Source organism: Raphanus sativus, chromosome 7 (genome assembly GCF_000801105.2).
Source record: "Raphanus sativus cultivar WK10039 chromosome 7, ASM80110v3, whole genome shotgun sequence".
NCBI lineage: Eukaryota > Viridiplantae > Streptophyta > Magnoliopsida > Brassicales > Brassicaceae > Raphanus > Raphanus sativus.
Genome location: NC_079517.1, coordinates 18,470,724 through 18,494,257, shown reverse-complemented (window position 1 = coordinate 18,494,257; position 23,534 = coordinate 18,470,724). Strand labels below are relative to the sequence as shown.

Here is a 23,534-nt window from a genome sequence, read left to right as displayed (position 1 = left end):
CAAAAAATGTTATTATACAATTTTATATAACACGAACTAAATGTTATTATTAACTTTAATACAGCTAAAGAGAACAGCTGTTATACAATTTCCTATGACACGAATATAGTGTTATAAATATAATTAATACAGCATTAGAGAAGAGCTGTTATATAATTTCCTATAACACAAGTATTGTGTCATAAATACAATTAATACAGCATACCGGTAATGCTATTATAGGCCACTCTACAATAGCGTCATTTGAAAACGCTATCGTATATAGGTATCCTATTATAGCGTCAACTATAATAACATTTATAAAACCGCTATAAAAACCATATAATAGCGTAAACCATGTGCTATGAAAAGCCATATTTGTTGTAGTGTTAAAAGATAAAGTATCCATAATTATAGCTTTATTTAATACTTCAATGGCATGACAATGTAAATATAGTAGAAAACTAAAGGGTAATCTAATTTTATACTCCACTTCTAATCTTAACAATTTAATTTTGGACTAACAAAACTCTCAATTGATTTTCAAGCTGTCACGTAAACGAAATTAGCATTCCAATTACGTGACAACTCAACAGAACATATTTTTAATTAGTATAAACTACATGTTATTAAATTTTTAAATATTAATACTATTAAATAGAACGCCATTTTTAATTGCCCTTATAAACAATACCAATCGTCAACCATACATTCATTCAATAATGTTGTTTAGCACCATCGTATTGTTCATATTGTTTGGAACCCACAATAGTTTACACGATATTACAATGTTAAAAAAATGCAAATATTTTAACTTTTTGTGAAGTATATTTGATTTACAACTTCTAAGCTTTAATAGTGTTTATATACAATAATTTTCAAATTTTTACTTCTGCTTATCATTACGAACTTTCAAAATACAATATAATTTAAAAGTATACACGATTTTGCTAATTCATTTTACAACATCGTAACAAATATCGTAGACATAAATATTTGTTGAACATATTTAAGCCTAAATTGTATATAATTAAAATGGTTTATAATTTTCCTCCATATATTAGTTAAATTTGCCAAATTAGTGGCATAGATCTCGGGTATAAATCAAATCACATACTCACAAATTAGTTAAGAAAGCTAACTAAATAAATATAGTAAAAATCTTTAACCAAATAAATATAAAATTATGCACCAATACTTAATAATATTTGTCTCCATAATTTCCTCTCAATATATTAACCGCCTATGTAACTATATCCTTGCATCAATTCGGCAAGCATAAATTTCGCAAAAATATATACTAACATAATATATTGGTTTCCATCTCACACTTTTATGTATATCGAGAATGCAGTACCTTTGGTTAACACGTTCTACACCAAAAACAGTATTTATGGATCCATGTCAAATTAGTTAATCTAAACTAAATATATTTGAATCTTCAACTAAACAAATTTCAAGAGATATGCACAATATTGGATCCTATATTCCTTCCAACTATCCATATCTGACGCTCCCAACTATACCAATCGTAACCTACCTCTTTTTTCTTATATATATATATATATATATATATATATATATATATATATCCCCTAGACTATATTTGAGAAGTGATTTTGCCACATGTCTTTTCTACCATCATTCTCACAAAAATAACATGACATGGCTACTAAAATTGATGACATGTCTTATAGATTAATATGACATGGACAATTTTTGCCACATGTCAATCATTCTCACAAAAATAATATGACATGACTAATAAAATTGATGACATGTCTTATAGATTAATATGACATGGACAATTATACTTAATGTTAATTTATATTTTTGGTACACTTTTTAAAATATGGTAATAACTCATATATTACATTTATTTTCGATTTATATTTTTGGACTTTTTAAAAATATGGTAATAGCTCATAAATCATCATTAAAATAAATATATTCAATTATGGCATTTCAAATTTCGAAATATCATTTAAATTAAAAATATTTCAAAAATATATACATATTTTTAGAAAATTACAAAAATTAAATCATAAAATCAAATTAAATCGTAAAATCATTAGTTTCTTATATATATCTACAGATTTTATAAATATTTTTTAATTTTAATTTTTGAAAATTATGAAATTTTCATCCCCTAGACTATATTTGAGAAGTGATTTTGCCACATGTCTTCTACAATTATTTTCACAAAAATAATATGACATGGCTACTAAAATTGATGACATGTCTATAGATTGAACAAAACTTAGCTTCACCCCCTAAGGTGAATCTCTACATTCACCCACCAATAGGTATTAGTTAATTAAGATTTGATATCTCTTAAAAAAGGAAACCAAGTAATAAGAATTTAATGAAATAAAATTATGTTTTTAAATAAATAAAAAAAATAGTAGCAATTATAAAAAATATTTTTTTTAATATTGATAAATACGTCAGAAAATACTAAACCATAAACCCTAAACCCTAAATTCTAAATACTAAACCCTAAACCCTTGGGGAAAGCCTGAACCCTTGGGCAAATCCTACATCCTAAATCGTTAATCTTAAACCCTAAACCCTTAATCATAAACAATAATATTAAACCCTAAATTCTAAACACGAAACCCTAAACCCTAAACTCTTTGACAAATATTAAATCATAAACCCTTAATCCTAAACCATAAACCATTTTGGAATTTAGGATTTAGGGTTTAGTATTAGGGGTTATAATTTAGGGTTTAGGGATTAGGATTTAGTTTATGATTTAAGGTTTGGTTTAAATTTAAGGGTTTAGGGTATAGGATTTGCCCAAGGGTTCAGGCTTTTCCCTAAGGTTTAGGGTTTAGTATTTAGAATTTAAGGTTTAGGGTTTAGAATTTAGGGTTTAGGGTTTAGTATTTTCTGACGGATTTATCAATATTAAAATAATTTTTTTTTTGATAATTGCTACTATTTTTTATTTATCTAAAAACATAATTTTATTTCATTAAATTCTTATTAATTGGTTTCCTTTTTTAAGAGATATCAAATCTCAATTAACTAATTCCTATTGGTGGGTGAATGTAGAGGTTCACCTTAGGGGGTGAAGCTAAGTTTTATTCATTAATATGACATGGACAATTATATTTAATATTAATTTATATTTTTGGTAAACTTTTTAAATATGGTAATAACTCATGTATTACATTTATTGTCGATTTATATTTTTGGACTTTTTAAAAATATGGTAATAACTCATAAATCATCATTAAAATAATTATATTCAATTATGTCATTTCAAATTTTGAAATATCATTTAAATTAAAAATATTTTAAAAATATATACATATTTTTAGAAAATTATAAAAATTAAATTATAAAATCAAATTAAATCGTAAAATCATTAGTTTCTTATATATATATATCTACAGATTTTATAAATATTGTTTAATTTTAATTTTTGACAATTATGCAATTTTACATATTTAATTAAAATAAATAGATTGAAAAATCTACCCAAGATTATAATTTTAAATATATACATGCACATTCTTAAATATATTTTAAAATAAACAAAATTGTTTTTATCTTAATTTTAATGTTAAGTTAAATCAATTTAAATTAAAATATTAATAAGAAAAAGAAAATTTATAATATTAATAAATAAATAAATATAATTTATATTTATCTGTTAGAAAATATTTTACTGCACATGGTGCAGGAAAACACCTAGTATATATATATATATATAACATCTACACCCACAGCTTCTACCACAAAATTCAAAGCTTGATATGCTCAGAAATGGTGGCTATATATTCACTGTCTTATACTTTTCCAAAATTAATCCGTTCAGAACAGGTTGGCGCATTACTGAAGATCATCCACACTTAGAATTCAGTGCTTAAATGGTGAAATCATTTCTAGCTGACAAAAACGTAAATTAATACACACCTTATAACAATTATATTTAAACATGTATGGTTATTTTATACCAGCTGAAGAAGATTATTAATATTCTATATTTTTATGCCAGCTGATTCATTTGAAGAGACACTGCTATGTTGATCATGGAAGATAATTGAAAAAAAATTCTTTGAGTTCAGCATCTGTCTATACGGACCAACCAATCATGTCTACAAAATCTATTTAAGTTCTAGGTCGTTTTTTTAACTTTCCCTTTATGTTTTCTTTTTGAACAAGTCAATGGTCATTTGTGACCATAAAACTGATAGAGATAAATATATGGTTATAACTAATCAGTCTACTAGGCAAATTAATTAATATATTATTGATAATAGCTCATTAGTAAATATATTATTAATAATAGCTCATTGGTAATTTGTATAATTTGTAGGGAATTTAAACCCAAATTATTTACAAGCAAGCTCAATTATAATGAAGGTCAAGTAATATAAAATTAAGAAGTCGTTGATCAAACATGTATAAAGTTTTAACAGTTTTATTATTTGATAATTATCTGATAATGTTAGTTTCAGCTGAAAATATATATTATAAACTAATAATCTATATTTTAACAAACAAAAGAAGATTTTCAAACTTTTAATTTAAACATCTTCAGTTTAGTTGAAAACTGAATGGGAGCAAAACTAAATTTTGAAAATTTTGCAAATGGAGGATTGTATGCCAAAATATAAACATTCTTTTACATTTTGAAAATATTAAAAAAAAAATAAAACGGAGAAAATATAATATTTTGAAAACAAATAGGAGAAAAATCTATATTGAGATCTTTGATACTAAAAATTTGGTATTCTTTGATTATGGAAAATTAACAAATATGTAACAACTTTAAGGATATCCCACCAAATACTCATCAATTACTAAATATTTCCAGTGGTCCTTTGTTTAGTCTTTTCGTTTCTATTGTACTGGGTTTGTCCCTTTGAGTTTTTTCCTCTTAATAAAAAACATGTTGACAAAAATTAAAATTTCATAGTTACAAGCATCAAAATACTCAGAACATTATATTATTATTAACTGGATATTTGCAACGAAATTTATATAATAAAAGTATTGATATGTAAAAGCTATTATTAAAAATAGTTATACATCAATTATTTAACAAATACAAGACGAATTGCACAAAAATTCAAAACCGAATCAATATTTACAAATATCTAAATGATCTTTATATTTTTGGAACAGAAAAACCTAAACTAACCCAAAAACTGAATGGGTATCCAAATATCTAAATACAGTTTACATATCTTAAAATATTAATTATATTTAGCCTTATAATTAACAAATATTTTAAAACTACTACTTATAACCCAAAAAATAGTTTACCCTATTACTTTTTTATCCGAGATATTTAAGATTGTCCTAATTTCCCAATATATCTGAATCACCCAAAGAGAATATTCAAAATTTCTAAAATTATCCGATATTGTATCAAAAAATCCAAAATGTGATTTTTACTCAAATTATTCAAAATTATAAAAATGGAAATCGAACTAAAACCAAATTAGACATCAATTTTATCATGTTCCTAACGTTATTATCCAAACTAAACAAAAAAATCACAACCGAGCTGGCACCATATCGAAAACCTTAAAAACTGGAAGTAAACCTAAAATCAAACGTTCAGGGCTAAACATAACATTTAACAAACCGACGGGTTAATAAATCTTCAATTAAAAAGGTGAGAAAAGTGGACGGGCCTTGTGGTCAAGTGGCAGTGGACGGGCCTGGGACGCCAACACGTTTCAGGTTCGATCCTCCTGCTATGCGAAACTAAGTCACATTGTTATGTTCACCTAACGCGGATATGGGTCCATGCTTTAGGACCCATTTGAATGCCCAGGAGAAGGAGTTCATCCGCGGGCTTGCGACTCCCCCGGAGGTTAGGTCTGGTTCCAATAGTGACCCGGGTTTAACCCTTTTCTTTGTCAAAAAAAAAGAAAAGGTGAGAAAAGTCTAGGTCAAGATCAACTACACTGAATGAGAATATTACTAATTTACATATTTGGATCCACTACCCTTAATATATTTTAGTGATGTGTGATACTAATGTTAATTTGTCAGTATCTGAGAACGAAGAAAGCCGCCGCTGGAATTAATAAAAAGAAATATCTTGAACTCGCATGTAACAAATAGAACTTTTCTTTCGACAAATATTAACTTAGACAAAGTTACAAAAAAAAATATTAACTTAGACAAGTGATACTATTATATCGAGTGAATACAAGGGTTTCCACGTAAATAGTTAATTTTCACGTAAATATTTGTTTTTTTTTCTTCTCTGTTTCATCATTCCAAGTTGGAAATAGTATTTTATGTTTCGAATGAAAGTTAAGTTTACTGAAAATATCATTTGTTTTATGACTTTTCAAAACAAATATACATAAGTTTTATCCATTTTAAGTTTTGAAACCAAAGAGTAAAAATGATGCTAGCCTCTTGTGGCGAGACACATTTGAAAGCCTCTTTCTTAGGTAGCTATGTTTTTATAGTTCGGATTCCAGAACATCAATTTTGTACTTTTTAACCAAGTCGCATTAGTCTAATGGTAAAAAGGTTCTACCTGAAATTTTCGACATGGATTCGAGTAGCATTGGTCACCCGTAAATGTATTAAATGAGAAGAAAACCCAGATTTTTATAGATCTCGTGGAATTAATTTTTGCATATAGAAAACTTTTGAAATCTTGAAAGTTATCAAAAAAAAATTGTACTCTTTTGTTAATGGCTTTTGTGACCTAATCTAGTTCTGGTGTATCAAAAAAAGTTATCAAACGATCCGCCTCACCCTAACTCTGACCTAATCTAGTTATCGCTTCACTATTTGTATCTCTCTCACCTCTCCGATCACTCGTTTGTATGAACAAAAAAGAAAAGAACACACACGTTTGGTTACCCAGTTCGGGATCCGATATGGATTCTTTATATCTGGGGCTTGACGGTACAAGTAACATTCCACTAAAATCAATCACCAAGAAACTACAAAGATCAGCCAAACAAGCTAAGAAATCAAAATACAAGTCTAGCTCTTCGACGATTTTTTCTTCTCCTTCTCTCTCTCTCTCTCTCTCTCTGATTTCTTCTCAAGTATCTTTCTGTTACGGATAATGATCTCTTCCCTTTCTCAATTCCTAAGTAGATGAGAGCCGGTACGCACTGAACCAACCGACTCCAATAACCTCACCGGTTATCACCAATTATTTCTTGTACCAATCCTATTAAACTGAACTATTCCGGTTTACGTTTAATGAGGATAACCAGCTGCTTAATGTGTTTACCAACTATCAATCAACGTTTCACCAGCTATAGAAATGTGTATTAATTTTGTCGTTATAAGAGCATTTCTAACTCCACTCTATTTTTCACTATAAAATATAGTTTAGAGTTAAAAATGCTCTAATGGTACTCTATTTCTCACTCTATAGTATAGTGAAAATAGATTTACTCCAAATATAAAATAAGTTGTTTTTTTTGTTCATCATTCTATTTTCTACTCTAAAATAGAGTATCATTGGAACAAATTACATCTCTATTATAGAGTCATTCTATTTTAGAGTAAAAATAGAGTGAACCTTTGGAAATGCTCTAAAGTAGTTTGATGCACAAAAGCACAAAGAGTATGGAGATAGTTATTCAATGAATCGTTTTCTAATTTTTTACTTTATGTCTGTATTTAAGAAAAAAGGATAATTAATCACGGATTAATTTGTTTTTTTTCTTTGTTTTTAATATTATCAAAATAAACTGAATGGGTTGATTTGGATTCACTATTACGTACAAGATCTTACGTACATTATACGCAAATAAGCATTATCTTGAATTTGCCTTCTTCAACGACTTTTTCAGTATTATAATTGTTATCCTTCACACGCGTTTAACTGCGGCAGAGAGCGTGTATACCAACGAGCTTGTATACCAATTTAGATTATTTGTTATGGAGAAAAAAATAACTAAATTTAAGATCTAGAACTAGATAAATACCATTATTTATGTATTATTTGGTACCTATGAAAATTTTGTAATGACTAACTGGTCCGAAGAATTACACGGAATCCACTTGAATTGATTAGACATGTAGCAAGTAAATGCTAGGCATGGTTTGAGTAAACTCAAAAACCTCACATGAGACACAAATAGTACACCAAAATATGGTAATAACTTATATATTTTTATTTTATTATTTGAGGAACATTAGTAACAATAACCTTATCTTTATTATGTGATTAACAAAAATATTATTGCTTATATGTCATGATTAGAAGCATTTTCACAATCTTTATTGAAAAACCTTCCCTTACTTGGATAAATTACATGTAATACCACTATTTACTAAAACTACAAAGGGACTATACTATATGTTTTTATATGCTACACAAATTGTACGTATGCTTACGTTATTAACTATATACGTTCCTTGAAAATTTTATATTGTCCACAAGACTACCATAGAAACCGAATGTTTATATGAATAGTGATTGACACAAACATATATTCAGTTCTTTTGGTTCTAAGTAAATCAAACCAAATTTTGTCTGTGAAGATCCGTAATTTTAGTTATTAGCAGCATAATTTTTTTTTCTATGTTCTTTGGTCCAATAATTTCATGACATTAAATATTTAATTTAAAGTTAATAGGGTTTTCTTATTTTGCAAAGTTATAACTGATACATAAAATTTATTTTGCTTAAGATATTATTGATTTTATTTGATACGTCACAATATTTTGGGACTGAACAATATAAACCGTTTTATATGATATATGTCATATAAAGCATATGTCATTTGGGACAATAAGGTTTATTTAAACGTTTAATATGGAAGTAAAAATATTGTTTCAACGAAATGTTGACTGATTGTTCAACACAAATTAATTCATCATTTACTATTATGCATTTCGTTTTCATTAAACCACTTGCAAAATATTATTTTTCTTCTGTTAGATCATCATATGTATAACAAATAATTTAATAGGCATGTTGCATGTTAAGCTAGCTAGTCACATCCAGTCTGAATCATATTCCATGTATTTTCTTTGTCGATGGTTTGTATTATTAAGTCTTTAAGGTAAAGGGTTCTAAACATTGAGAACAAACAAAATAAAGATCTAAAATAAACTAATACATTCATATGGATGACATTGAAATTTAAAAAGTATATCTTATGATTTTAGAATACGCATTAAACCATAAGAAAATATTCAAAATAAGTCTTCTCTGATTAGCTAGAAATATTAATAAACATGAATGATGATAATTTCATAATTATCAACAATTAAGTTATGAATTTCATTCGGGAGTCCTAATATCGAGTAATATTCACTAATTAACAAAAACATTCAAAAGTTTTTTTTAATTTTAGAGAAAATGAAAATTTATTAATCATTAACTTAAAAGACTTCCACGGAAGTCTTTCATATAGATAATTTATGCAGTTGAAAATTAAAAAGGTAGACTTCCAGAGAAGTTTACTCTACAATGAACTTTTTGGAAGTCTTCCTTTGTAAATATTAACTTACTTTTTTTTAATCTTCTAGGATAAATATTAACTTACTTCCTTTGTAAATATTAACTTACTTTTTTTTAATCTTCTAGGATAACAGTTTAGTTTGCAATTGACTGAATTGTGTCACAAATTTGATTGTTTCTAGAAGACTTACATGGAAGTTTTCCACCAAAAAAAAAAATTAAATATTACATTTAGCTAGAAGACTTCCATGCAAGTCGTTTCAGGATACTTTTGCAATTGAAAAATTGAAATTAAATATTTAATTTTAATTAGACGCCTACCATGTAAGTGTTCAGGTAGACGACTTACACGGAAGTCTTCTATGCTAACCAAAGTTTGTCAAAAATCTCAGAATAAAATTATAAAATATTTCCGTGTAAGTCTTCTTCCAGAAAACTTACATGGAATTCATCTAATTAAAATAAAGATTTAAGTTTTATTTTTCAATTACAAAATTAACCTGAAACCATTTTCACCAACAGTGAGAAGACTTCCACCGATTGTTCGGAAGACTTTAAGGGAAGTCTTCTGACGAAAGACTTCCGTGTAAGTCGTCTAGAGAAAGTTAAATTTCTGACACAATCCGATCAATTGCAAAATTAACATGTTTATCCTAGACGATTTACCGGTGAGTCTTGTGTGAAATTTTTGAGATTTTTTTGTTAACAAAGAAAAATCGGAAGACTTCCAAAGAAGTCGGAAGACTTCCAAAGAAGTCGTCTCTAGAAAACGTACATAAAGTTAATTGCAAAAGTAACTTTTGTATTGACGAGAATCATGAGTTTGAACCTTACAAAGTTTAAAATCAAAATCTTGATTTTTTTGGATGAATATATAGAGAAAGTGAAATAGATATAGTTTTTGATCATAAAAATAAGATATGAAGATTGAAAATTAGAGCTTCAAATTAGTTGTTCATGGTGGTTAGTGCATTGATGGAAATGACAATATTGTAAATACTTGATGGAAATGAAAATGATAAAATAAGTTACGATCATTTTTAAATATTATGGATTAATTTTGTGTTTGAATTTGAATGTTGAATCTTGTTTACCAAAAACCATAGATATAAATTAGTTTTTTATCCTATTATTGTTTAACATACTATTCTATTTTATAATTTTCTATATAAAATGGCTATGTTAAATTCAAAAGAATGAAATGTGTGGAACGGATCATTGTAGTCCAATGGTAAGGACCGGGCTCATGTCTGTATCTAGGTAGCGAATTCGGATCCTACCAGAGGGAATTACCTTACGATGTATCTGTTCACCACACAGATATGAGTTCATGATTTAGAGTCCATTTGAATATTCGGAAGAGGGTCTATCCGTGAGATATACTTGCCACCCGAAGATTAGGTTTATGTCTTTAATAGATCCGGGTTTAACGCTTTAAGTTGCAAAAAAAAAAAGAATGAAATGTGTGTCATCTTATTTCAATACGTGAAAATCATGATCACTCGCGCAAAAAGCTAAAATAATTCTGTTTTTCTGGCCAAATATCACATCCTACCGTGTAAATAAATGCATGGTTACTTTCAACATTGTTTTCTCTTTTTTCTTGTATGCATGTTAAATTTATTCATACAGAAAAAAACATTTTTGCATTCAAATATGCTGACAAGATTTAGAGTTCTATTTTTTTATTTTCTATGATAAACAGAATATCAATTGCTTGGCTTGAAGCTAACCAGTTGTGAAACCCCTCTTCGAACTACATTTCTTTTCTCAATATGTATATTATGAAATTAACCCTATAAATATCTCGAGCCTTAACCAAACCTTTCATCCGACATCTCTCTCTCTCTCTCTCTCTCTCTCTCTCTCTCTCTCTCTCTCTCTGAACCACAGATTCGAGGATTAGTCTTTGTTGTTTCAAAAAAAAAAAGGATTAGTCTTTGTTCAGTGCTAACTTTTTTTTTTTGTAACTGAAAGTGCTAACTTATGCATACATATGTTTCCGTTGTCGTCGTTTATATCAGCTGAAAGCAGTTTACAAAAAAAAAAGTAATTAACAGCTTTATAAAAATCCTTACAAGCATAAAATTAACGTCCCCGATCTATTTTTTTCTCCTTTAAAAAATCAATTGTGTCTCTGGTTTTAATTTGTGTTTAGTGAAACTAGTCCTGGCAAAACTTGAAGCATAAGTGTAAACCCAAATTTATAAAGCTCAAATCATGTAAATTCTTCTCTATTAAGTTTAACTCCATCCTACAAAAAAACCTTAAAAAAAAGCATTTTCTTCAAAACAAAATACAAAAAAAAACTACCCGAAAAGGTTAGGATGTCTCCGCCGGAGGCTGAAATGGGTGCGGTAGCGGTGACCGCTCCGCCAACGCCAGGAACCCCGAGAGGACCGTTGATCACGGGGATGAGAGTTGATTCAATGTCGTTCGATCATCGGAAACCGATACCTCCATGCAAATGCTTGCCGATGATGGGAAACCCTTGGGGTCAACACGACACGTGCTTTACCGATTTTCCCTCTCCTGGTGTCTCCCTTACTCGCAAGGTACGTGACTCTCTCTTTTTTGTTAAAGAAAATATATATCCAGATATTTATAACTGAGATATTCCTTTAGATCATTTTTATTCTTTTGCAAAAATAATCAAAGAGTAAAATGACCAAAATAAATTTTATTAAAGGGTAAAACGCATTTATACCATTTGGGTTAACTAACTTAGAATTAAAGTTTAGAGCTAAGTGGTGAGTTTAGGGGATGCAGTTCCAAATTTCAAAAAATAAAAATTTGAAATTTAAAATTTAAAAATTTAAAATAAAAATGAGCTATTTTTGTCATTTTATTTTTCTAAGACTATACTTGTGACAAAAACTTAAAAAGAGCTATTTGAGAGAATTGCTCTATTTAATTTGTTCCGATTATGTGAAAACCTTTTTGTGTGAAAACGATAGGTTTGTGTTATCCCTAACTCTGTAACTCACAATCTCATAACGATCTTCGTCAACAGACTTACAATTAAAATCAATCATAAAATCATTTCCGGTGTATTCCTCTAGTTTTCCTCTATAATAGAGATGAGATCTCTCCAATATATTCTTCTATTTTTTCCTTTAAAAAATATTCTAAAAATATTCCTTTAAATTTTATGATTAACGTCCTTTCACTTATTAATATAGAAAATTAACTCATTCATTATATCTTTTGATAATTTTTCATTAAAGTGCAATATTTTTTAATTTAAACATTTTATCACAAAAACATTAAAAATAAAAAAAAGTAGACATTATCTAACCATCATTATTAATATAATTTTCTCATAAATAATCGTTAATGCATTATGAAATGAAAAGTGATTTTTTTATCTTCGATATTTTTGAATCGACTTAAAAACTCTTGGAATTGGTTATCTTCATTATCTGATATTTGAAGCAACCATCAATAAAATCAACAAGTTCCATGTGCATCCATTTCGTTTGGACAATATTCTAACGATCTGTGTAAATCCAGAAGTAATTTACCAGAATATTAAGTTGTTTTAATATGTTGTATTAATTAACATTTAAGTTCAACTTAAATATGTTATCAATATGTAAAATCTATGTGGAATTTTTAATAATTAAATTATAATTAATAATTTTAGTTTGAAATATAAAATTTAAGTATTATTTTTTTTTAAATAGTATTTCACATAAAATAGTAATATTATTTATTTATTTATAACTGTAAAAATTAAAGATATTATGTAAACAAAAAATATTGTGTAAATAAAAAGTATGTTTATATTATAGAGGAATGCTATTTCTTCACCTAAATATAGAAGAGAAAATAACAATCTCTATAGCATATAGAGACAAATATAAGGGTGGATTAGAGATGCTCTAAGAACTAGAATGTTAAACAACTCTTTTTTATATCAACTCTTCTCAAAGTAAAGACTCTGACTCCTCCAGCGTCTTTACTTTGCGCATACTCTGTTAGTTCATTCCAACGACTCATAAACATAAGCAAGCACATGTTTTCCCTCCAACTTCGAATATAGTAACTCATTCTCCTCACTTGCTACATTCTTCATTCTCTCCATCACATATGCTTTCTTATACTTATAAATACTCCCTCCTTTAAAACCAAGCTTGTCCTCAAGCTTAAAAAGTGGATACAACTTCACAAAGTCTTCAAACAACATCCACGAATTGTCATGAGATAGACTATCACTCCATTGAACCAACAATTCCAATGCTCCTTTACTATCATAATGTTTCGCCAAAACCTCCACTGGTTGTTTCTGTGAATCCAACTCTTCCATAAAAACGGTGGAATAGGATTCACCACAGTACCAGATCCCACAATAGCTTTCAATTGATAAACATGAAAGACTATGTGAATCTTCGAAGAAGGAAGTAACACCAACTTGTAAGCTGCTTTACCCATACGTTCCAGCACTTCAAAAGAACCAAAAAACTTAGCAGACAGCTTTTGGCACACCCTCCTATGAATGGACTGCTGTTTGTAAAGTTTTAACTTCAGATAAACTCGAGATCCCGCCTTAAACTCCACATCACGTCTATGGAGAAATTTTGACTTCTTCATCAACGGCTGAGCACGCAATAAATTACATTTAAGTCTCTCCAACATGAAATCCATTTCTCGTAAAGGTGTCTCTAACTCAGAGTCCTTAGTCAAACCCTCCTCTAAACGTACAATATCTGGTGGTTCTCTCCCATACACCACCTGAAAAGGAGTAGCCTTCAACAATGTGTGAAATAGGTGTTGTACCACAATTCTGTCCACGCCAAAAACCAAAACCATGTACGTGGATGTTGAGACACAAAACACTGTAAATGTGTTTCAAAACATTGGTTCAGCACTTCGAATTGACCATCCGTCTGAGGATGAAAAGCGGTGCTGTACTTGAGTTGATTTTCAGCCAGGTGGAATGTCTCTTTCTAAACGCACTGAGAACAAATCAATCTCTATTAGAGAAAATGCTTTTAGGAAAGCCATGAAAACGCAGCACCACTTCAAAAAACTTCTGAGCCACATCTACTCTGTTCGACTTCTTTAACATAAACTTCGATCCCTCAGATAGAACTATAATTACTTTGTATCAGCTTCACTATATTAGTGTGTTCACTATAGTACACACTAGTTTTCATGGATTAAGGGTCTAACTGTTTTCATTGATACCACCAACAAATGTACCTTTTGCGGTTGTTTAATGATTGTCGGGGTTTTGCAACGATAAAAGAAAACGCTGCAAAACGCTTCAAACCACTCTAAATCTCTTGGTTGTAGATGGATAAATAATATGAAAATGTTTTAAATTTTAAGTTTAATATATATATATATATATATATATATATATATATATATATATATATATATATATGTGTGTGTGTGTGTGTGTGTGTATTTTATATTTTAAAATATATTCAAATTACTAACAATATCATAATTTATTTTTTTTAAAACACTGAACCGAAAATTATCACTATATTTTCTAAAAATTAATATATATACATACATAAACGAAAAAAATATACTAGAAATCTTCAAAACAAATCTTATTGACATGATAACTTTCATTTAGACTACAAAATAAATATATGATGTAGTGTTTTATTAATTTTATTTTATTAATACTTATTATATTTAATCATAATAGTATGTTTTGATATTTTTATAATGCTTTAATTTGTTAATATTGTTATTTTTTATTAAATCAATGCAGTATCTCATAATTAACGAGTCACAAATATCTTACAAACATACTAATTTCTAACCAATTTTTTTATGAAATTTCAAATTTATTGAACTATCAAAATAAATATTATTTACATATCAGTCACCTACTGTGTAAGAGATAGAGCTGGGAATCTGAATCTTTACCCGCCTCATTTGACCCGCTGCGGGGCGGGTGCGGATCAACAAATTTGAAAAATATGCGGGGCGGGTGCGGGTGCGGGTTGAGCATATTTTCTGCGGGGCGGGTGCGGGTCGATCGAATTTAGACTGCCGGTACCCGCCAACCCGCAAAATAAAAAAAAATCTTTTTTTTTTTAATTTTTGTTTATAAAAATATGTTTTTATTAAAAATAATAATAAAATTACGAATATTTAAAATAAAATTATTAAAATATATTAATTATATTATTTTTTTACAAAAAAATATTAATAAAATATATAAAATAATTATTTTTTTATTTTTTTATTTTACCCGCGGGTCCCGCGGATCACCCGCTAATTTATGCGGGGCGGGGCGGATCTTATTTTTTTCAGTTGCGGGTCAAGCGGGTCGGATTTTTGAATCAAAAAAATGATTCGATCCGCAGCAGGGCGGGCGGGTCGGGGCGGGTCGACCCGCAAACCCAGCACTAGTAAGAGATCTCTAATCTGTAGTATGAGAAATAAAGAATATACATCGTAATCTGAAACCATCGCTGCAGTAGTCCTTCCGGTTTGTGGTATGACCGATACTTTAAAGAACTGATCATGTTCCTCATGGTCTTATCAATAAGCCTGCGCATCTGATCCGTTGATGTCCTGCAGCTTTGATGCCTCCTTCTATTTCTCTCCCGCCATATATGGTAAATTATCGTCCGAAACAAAAGTCTCGCTAGACACGAATCAACTCCCTTCCCCCCCCCCCCCCATTCTCTGCAACCGCTGCCCTGTCCACTGCCAATCTGGATTAATGTCGCTTCCAACAAGTCTTCGGGCTAGTCTCTCCCATACTGTATAGGAGTAGGGACAAGCAAAGAATAGAGTTTTTCTAACCAATTTACTAGTTATACAAATCATTTATCAATACTATTAATTCTTCAACATGTCCAATTGATATGGGGTTATGTCCAATTTGAAAAAAAAACTGATTTTTATATAACTGCTTATGTGTATATATATATAACGACATCTAAAAATATTAGCTTATTCTACAACTGCTAAATATAACTGCTACCCTATATCGTTCCTATTTTTTGGGTGGTAAAGTAGCTTCATCAACACAAAAAAAAACTCCACGTTACAATATTGGGCCAACTTCTCGAACTATGTTTGGATTTTTTTTAAAAAAAATATCCAACTATATTTGGATTTCTACTTTGGCTGGGATTTTTTTTACTGCAAAATTTACATCGTAGTCCGAATGTAAATTTCGTTTGCTGGGATTTTTTTTGTTTCGTTTTGTTTATGTGTTTATATGTTCCTCCTTTGCTCTGTTTCAAAACACTAATCACGAAAGATTGAGTTGTTCTATTTTGCTGGTTGCTTGATTCGTTGCTCAAGAGAGTTAATACCTAACTCGGTCTTTAGATTGGACATAGGAGTATAGGTTCTCTTTCGGTGAAGTCTCGAGATGATTCTATTGTTTGAAGCATGGTGTGTTGATTCAGTCCTTTGGTCGCGTTAGATAGAATTTATGTAGATTAAGATGCAACAAACAAACAATGGAAGACTGAATTTCATGGTTAATGCTACAGATTTTGTCAGAGATGATGGGCTTTCATGGATTTTCCATTGGAGCCGGGAAAGAATAGCAGTGGATAAGAAGACTCTGGCTTTTCTTCACACACCACAACAACATCACACGTGGGTTCCACTTCTTTGTAATCTATTAATCTTATCTCTTATTAATGTTAGTGGTTTTATTAATGTTAGGTATATTTATAGGTTAAAAAATGTGAGAGAAAAATTAGATATTCAGAGATATAATTGGTTACAACCTAGATTTTATAAAAATTATATTTCTCAAAAAATATAAAACAAAAAATATATCCATCATTTTAAAGGTGGATCATAAATTTAGCTCAAACCATTTGAAAATCGCTCTGCGGATGCAGGTTATGAATATTTTATTCGGGGTGGATGCGGGTTGGTGATTTTGGATTACGGGTCTCCGTTGACCCGAAAAAATATTAAAAAAATAAAAATAATAGAAAGCTAAACACTTTTCTAAAAAGATGGTAATTTAAAAAAACTTAAAACTTTAAAATATATAATTTTATTATAACTATATTAAATAATTATTTTTAAAAAATTTATAACCCGCTGATATCCGCAAAATTAAATGAGACGGATGCCGATACAAATTATTTGTTTGCGGGTTGTGCGGGTCATATTTTTTGATCAAAACAAAGTTGAAATCCGCAGGTTAGCGGGTTGACAGGTTCGACCGGCAATATATCAAATCAATTTTTAAACTGCTATTATTTAATAAAATATATTTTTAGTTAAGATTTATACACAAATATGATTACAAAAAAAAAATATATAATCACAAAGAAAACACAAATATGAAAATTAAATTAAAACAAAAATATACCCGCCCTTTAAAGGGCGGGTCAAGATCTAGTTAACATTAAAAATCACAACCACCCACGTCCATCTGCTCCCGCAACCGAAACGAACCCAGTCAGGAGCAAAACAAATAAACTATATAGAATAACAATCTTCATTCTCAAGAGAAAACACTTTTATTTTCCTTATTACACAAGAAATGTCTATGATCTATCCCCCTAACAGTCTAACCTCTGTTTCCTCTGGTCACTTGATGACGGCTAATTTGTATATATGTATATGATGCAGGTTGGGGCCGAGTTCGTGGGAACATTCATCTTGATATTCACCGCGACAGCCGGACCAATCGTGAACCAGAAATACAACGGAGTGGAAACCCTAATCGGTAACGCAGCATGCGCAGGGCTCGCCGTGATGATCATAATTCTCTCAACTGGTCACATATCAGGGGCTCACTTAAATCCATCAGTGACCATAGCATTCGCAGCTCTAAGACACTTTCCTTGGGCCCATGTACCTGCTTACATAGCGGCTCAAGTCTCAGCTTCCATTTGCGCTTCATTCGCACTCAAAGCAGTTTTCCATCCTTTCATGTCGGGAGGTGTGACTGTTCCTTCTGTTAGTGTTGGACAAGCATTTGCCCTTGAGTTTATCATCAGTTTCATTCTCCAGTTTGTTAATACTGCCGTTGCCACCGACATCCGTGTCGTAAGTCTCTTTCTCTTCTCAATTCTATATATGGACAAAACATATCCCTTATATATATTTAAAAAAACAACATTACAACCTTTTACATATGACATGCATCATCACTAAAATGATTTTTAGAATCATTAGAAAATTAAGTTTGTTCATCTAAACATACTATAATTTTATTAAGCTAATCATAAATTAATTATTAATGTACAGAAGTATATTTTCTTTTTTCCTTAGATAAAAGATACGGAATTAACTAATATGATTAAAATATATATTGAAATTAATGATATTAAATAATAAAGATTTGGTAACAATTTTTATATCCTTAATCATTTTTGTTCAATTTTAAACTATTAAAATAATTAAACAATCATATTCATCATGTAATAAAAATTTAGATTTTTTCGTATATGATATATTTTCAATTAAAAAAAGACTTTAAATTGCTGAAAGTCTCACATTTAAAAATTTGTAAACAATGGTTTAAATTTTTGTTATAAGAAGATACAAATGCTCATAAAACTATATGAATAGATATTCTCATTTAGTAGATATTCATACTAAAATTATATATATATATATACTTTTTAAATTAAAATATATACCATATAAAATTGATATTTTAGTTCTTAAATTTTCATTGAAAAAGTATTGAGAACTTAATATTTTAATTTTGTATTTTATATTGAATTTTAAATACAATTAGTAATTAATAAAATTATTAAAAGACTACATTGAAATTTTTATTTTCAGCATTTTTATTTTTTATAAAATCATATGAATTCGAATTATTATTTAATAAATAACCATATTTAAAAGTATACTATATATGTATGTTAATATCATTTAAATTTAACTACATCCAATAGAAATAGGTAAATATGATTGATTTAATGTATTTATCATAAAACATTATAAATAAAAAAGTATTATTTTGATTTATGTGTTCATGCCAATTTAATTACATATGTAATAGTTACTTGCTTCCCAGTTATTCAATATATATTTATTATTTTATAATATGTAAAAATGCATATTAAATAATAGTATATATAAAATAATTTGTATACCGAATGTTTATTCCGCGCAAGACATGAATCCTAGTTATAATTATTTTTAACATTTACACCAAAAGAAAAAACATATTATAATTATGTTTTGAAAAAATATTATTATTATAATTATTATTAAAATTTCATTTTTTGTTTAAAATATAATCCGCAACTCTTTTTTTTACTAGTGTCCTGGGCCTTTTGGTTTTTGTCTCTACAAGAACTACACTACAAAATCTTCTACTAAAGACCAGCGTTGTAAAAAAATCGAGCAGCCAAGCACTAAATTAAGTGCAGAAAAGACCTCTCAAATCAACCCACACACTTTGATTGCTAATATATTCATATAACAAAAACATAAAATCTCTTATATTTTTCAGTAGCTAATATATTCCTATATAACAAAATTTATTCATGTTTAGTTAAACCAACAACTAAATAATTAGAAAAATATTTAAAATAAATAATTGGTCGCTAGCGAGAACAAAATGAACAATAATACAGTGTGCGATCAATTGTAGCGATCAGTCGCGCGACAATCAAACGAACAACACAGTGACTTGTCGCAGCGACTGATCGCTGGTCGTGCGATAATGAAACGAACAACTGTATCGATATCAAGTCGCAGTCGCTGATCGCTGACTTTAGTCGCTGATGCTAGTGACTGCCAAACAAACAGAGCTATAATGGAAAATAATTTTTATACCGTCTGAAAATTAGAATATTAATATAGTATAAATTTCTTTTTTTTATAAATTAATAGTTTTTAAAATCTTATGATAGTAAAATATTATAAAATTAATATTTACATATTATAGTATATTAAATTGTAAAATATTGTATCCCCTAAATAGTAAAATAGGACTATGATTGAGCATTTTTATATGTTATTATATCCTGTAAATAGTAAAATAGGACTCTGATTGAGCGTTTCTTATATTTATAAGAAACACTATTATAATAGGAGACGGTCTCTAACTATTAGCTGCCAAGATGAAAATTGTGTATCCAATTTCCCTATTTATGTTGTAAAAAATCACATTTAAACAAAACAAAAAATTGGTCCGATTTCTAGACATATCCTTGAAAACTTTGTAGGCAAAATATTATTATTGAAGTCCTCAAGTATATCACTCTTATTTATTAATTATCATTTCTGTTAAGTAAATCCAAATAATCACATTTATCTATTTTGTATTTAATTAAATTTAAATGATAGTAATATATATATATATATATATATATATATATATATATATATATATATATGGCTATATATTAAATGAGATTTCATAATCATACAATTTTATCATCATTCAGATCTTTTTATAACAAAATTTTAAATCATTCATAACAAAATTTTCATTGTTAGACTCTTAATAAGTTTATAAATTATAAAATTTCTTTAAAATTCATTACTTTTTTTTAAATTAAAATATTTATGTATTCTTATATGGTATATAGTTAATATATATATATATATATATTAAATGTCTATTAAATGAGACTTTTTACTTATATGATTTTAAGATCATGTGTATCTTGTTATAATAAAATTTTAAGTCATTGATCATAAGTTTTTTAACATTAGAATTTTAACAGTTTTGATTTATAGTCGTTTTTAAAAATTCAAAATATAACATATACGAAAAAATCTAAATTTAAAATTTACAGTTAATTTGATTGTTTAATTTATTTTAGTAATATAAAATTAAACAAAAATGATCGAAGAGACACAAATTGTTATCAAATCTTTATTAATGAAATCATTAATTGTCATATATATATTTAGCCATATTTGATAATTCCATAGGTTTTACTTAAGGAAAGAAAGGAAAGTAGTAATTGTAAAATTTTAATTAATTTTATGATTAGTGTAATGAAAAATATATTGTATGTTTAAATGTACCAACATATTTTTCTAAGGGTTTGATTGGTAGAGCATTAGCATTAGCATTATGCTTCTTATTATCCAATCAACATTGATAACAAAAGCATTTAGAAAAGCATTTACATGATGCTAATGCTCTCCAAATGCTATTTGCTCAATGCTCTCATATGAAGCTTTTGGAAGAGCATTTGCATTTAGAATATATATAAATTCAAAAATAATTTTATATAATTAATTTATATATGTTTAATAATATAAAAGTTATGTTTATAATAAAAAAATTATATTTTCAAAAAAACTAAAAGTTGTTATTAATTATTATTATTTTTTAAATAACAATATTTCACATTTAAAATATAATAAAATTTATATAATTACACATATCTTTCATTATTTTTAATAAAAAACATAACATAATATATATTTATATATTAAAAAATAAAAACATTTATATTATTTTTAAATAAATAAATTATATGTCATAGATTATTTTTATGATAATATTATATATGGATCATTTATTGCTCAACCAATAAATAAATAATGATGATTTTATATAAATTATTTTTAATTTATTTATTTTATTTAATTATATCAAATTATTTCTATATCCAAAATAAAATTTATTTGAAAATAAATTTTATTTTTCTAATAATATTATTAAAAATTAATTTAATTTATAAAATTAAATAAAATTCATTATTTTTAATAACAAATATATTATTAATATATATTATAATTTAATATATATTATTTTCAAATAAATATATTATATAATAACTTTTATGATAATTTTAAATTGTATAATGTTACTGCTTTACTAATCACTTTATTAAAAATTTTAATGAGAGCATACAGCTTCTACATCATACTGCTTTTACAGCATTCTGCTACTTCTTCTTCATCTGCTGTACCAATCGAGGCCTAAGAATTCTAAAAATCATTTTGGTGATGACATGTGACTACATTTAAATGTTGTAATGTTTTTCAATTAATATATAAGAGATTCAAGTTGTATTCGTTTTTTCTTGATTGGGTTTGATGCGTAGGTTGGAGAATTGGCCGGTATAGCTGTTGGAGCCACTGTCATGCTCAACAATCTTGTTGCAGGGTAAGTCTAAATCAAAGGAATTTAAGCTTCATATTTTCCAGAATCATTGAACCCTAATGTTTCTTAAACATTTGAAAATATTATAGGCGATCGAGTGGTGCATCTATGAATCCCGTTAGGACTCTAGGACCTGCCCTTGCATCAGGAAACTACAGGTCACTTTGGGTTTATCTGGTAGCTCCTACACTTGGTGCTCAAGATTAACGATAACGTGTCGGACCCCCCAAGTCAGGTTAGAAGCTTCCGTCGTTAAGTGAGAGACTTGTCCACAAGTCTTCTGCTTGTTACTGTTACTGTATAATTTATAATAGTGTAATGATATGAAAAGCTTTGGAAGCTTATGTAAAGAACCTGAAGGCGATGAAAAGAAAAAGAAATAATAAAAGGCGATGTGACTACAAGTCCACGCTCTATGTGTGCATAGCATCGGTTTCTCAATCCGATGCGAACTCGTCTCGTCATTGCAAATTGTGTCTTGTGTGATAATACACTTTATTTGGTGTGGGTTTCTCTATTGGTTTGATGTTGTATAGTTACAGACAGCATCGATTGAACCATTTCTTATGTCAGATATGTTGTAAAGCAAAGTATCGATCTAGTGAATGAAAACTAAAAAAAATTATGGATTTGTGAGACGCATCGGAGTTTAATTGGGGTATATGTAATATATAAAATAAATTAAGTCATTCTATTTATAACCAATTAATTTTAAATTCAAATGACCATGTCTTTTTGCATACTAGGGACGTAGTCCTACGCAAGCGCGGATATGTTGACAAATACTTGTACTGTTGTAGTTTTAAAACTTAAGTTTCATGTATGTATTGGTGATGAAGGCAAAACCATACGAGGTGTGGTGGTTGTGAATCAAGTAAAGGCGTAGTTTTTTTTTGTAAAGCAAGGCGTAGTTTGAAATGTGAGGAAAAAAGGGACCGGTTAATTAAATGCGTAGAATGTGTAAGTTTGTATATATTTAATTCACAATAACGTTTTGCGGGGGCTATTGTTTTTTATGCCTATTTTCGGATTGTGATTAGGTTATTGTATATTGTGTATATAAAATTTTGAACTATTTTTGTGTAG

The 23,534-nt window shown here is 28.3% G+C and overlaps 1 protein-coding gene across 1 annotated transcript; it reads left to right on the top strand.

Annotated features, from left to right (window-relative positions):
• The first annotated feature begins 11,277 nt into the window (after positions 1-11,277).
• LOC108830234 (probable aquaporin NIP5-1) lies at positions 11,278-22,889 on the top strand. Its single transcript, XM_056990272.1, has 4 exons — positions 11,278-11,955; positions 17,987-18,406; positions 22,390-22,451; positions 22,538-22,889. Exons 1-4 carry the CDS (start codon positions 11,728-11,730, stop codon positions 22,653-22,655), a joined length of 828 nt encoding a protein of 275 aa, XP_056846252.1. The 5' UTR covers positions 11,278-11,727; the 3' UTR covers positions 22,656-22,889.
• Positions 22,890-23,534: the final 645 nt, after the last annotated feature.

Excerpts from the sequence above, each read along its gene's own strand:
- LOC108830234 (XM_056990272.1), top strand. The coding sequence starts at position 11,728 with ATGTCTCCGCCGGAGGCTGAAATGGGTGCGGTAGCGGTGACCGCTCCG. Across the intron at positions 11,956-17,986 it reads GTGTCTCCCTTACTCGCAAG|GTTGGGGCCGAGTTCGTGGG; the intron begins GTACGTGACTCT and ends TATATGATGCAG. Across the intron at positions 18,407-22,389 it reads TTGCCACCGACATCCGTGTC|GTTGGAGAATTGGCCGGTAT; the intron begins GTAAGTCTCTTT and ends TTTGATGCGTAG.